Here is a 333-nt window from a genome sequence, read left to right as displayed (position 1 = left end):
TGAGGGGACGGTTCGGGGATGGGACCCGGGCCATCGCTGCGGCTCTCTGTGTTTGGCAAGCAGCAGCGGAGTCTGAGCCGGGGTGCTGGCTTCCGCCTGTGCATCCGTCTAGACTCCGCAGATAAAGGGACCCTGGCCAGGGGTGAGGGAGTGGGGTACCCTTCGGATCTGGAGCCGCCCCTTCTCACCCAAATGTCATTCCCCCAACCCCGGCGGCTCCAGGACAGCGGCTCCGAGGCGCTCGTTGAGAAGCCATCTGAAAGGGATCGCTGGCCCGGGTCTTCTCCCTGGTCTCCCGCCTCGCCTCGGCCTGGGATGTCCCCGGGGGCAGCC

At 67.3% G+C, this 333-nt stretch overlaps 1 protein-coding gene across 1 annotated transcript in view; it reads left to right on the top strand.

Moving 5' to 3' along the window:
* Window positions 1-18: 18 nt before the first annotated feature.
* The window catches only part of ANKRD33B (ankyrin repeat domain 33B), a 98544-nt gene continuing 98229 nt past the window's right edge, over window positions 19-333 (top strand). Inside the window, exon 1 of the mRNA XM_010847537.1 lies at window positions 19-243. Within this exon, the coding sequence (XP_010845839.1) occupies window positions 19-243 (225 nt within the window). The remainder of the gene's footprint in view (window positions 244-333) is intronic.

The sequence above is a fragment of the Bison bison genome, unplaced genomic scaffold (genome assembly GCF_000754665.1).
Source record: "Bison bison bison isolate TAMUID 2011002044 unplaced genomic scaffold, Bison_UMD1.0 scf7180017864250, whole genome shotgun sequence".
Taxonomy (NCBI): domain Eukaryota; kingdom Metazoa; phylum Chordata; class Mammalia; order Artiodactyla; family Bovidae; genus Bison; species Bison bison.
This window is presented reverse-complemented; position numbering and strand designations above follow the sequence as displayed.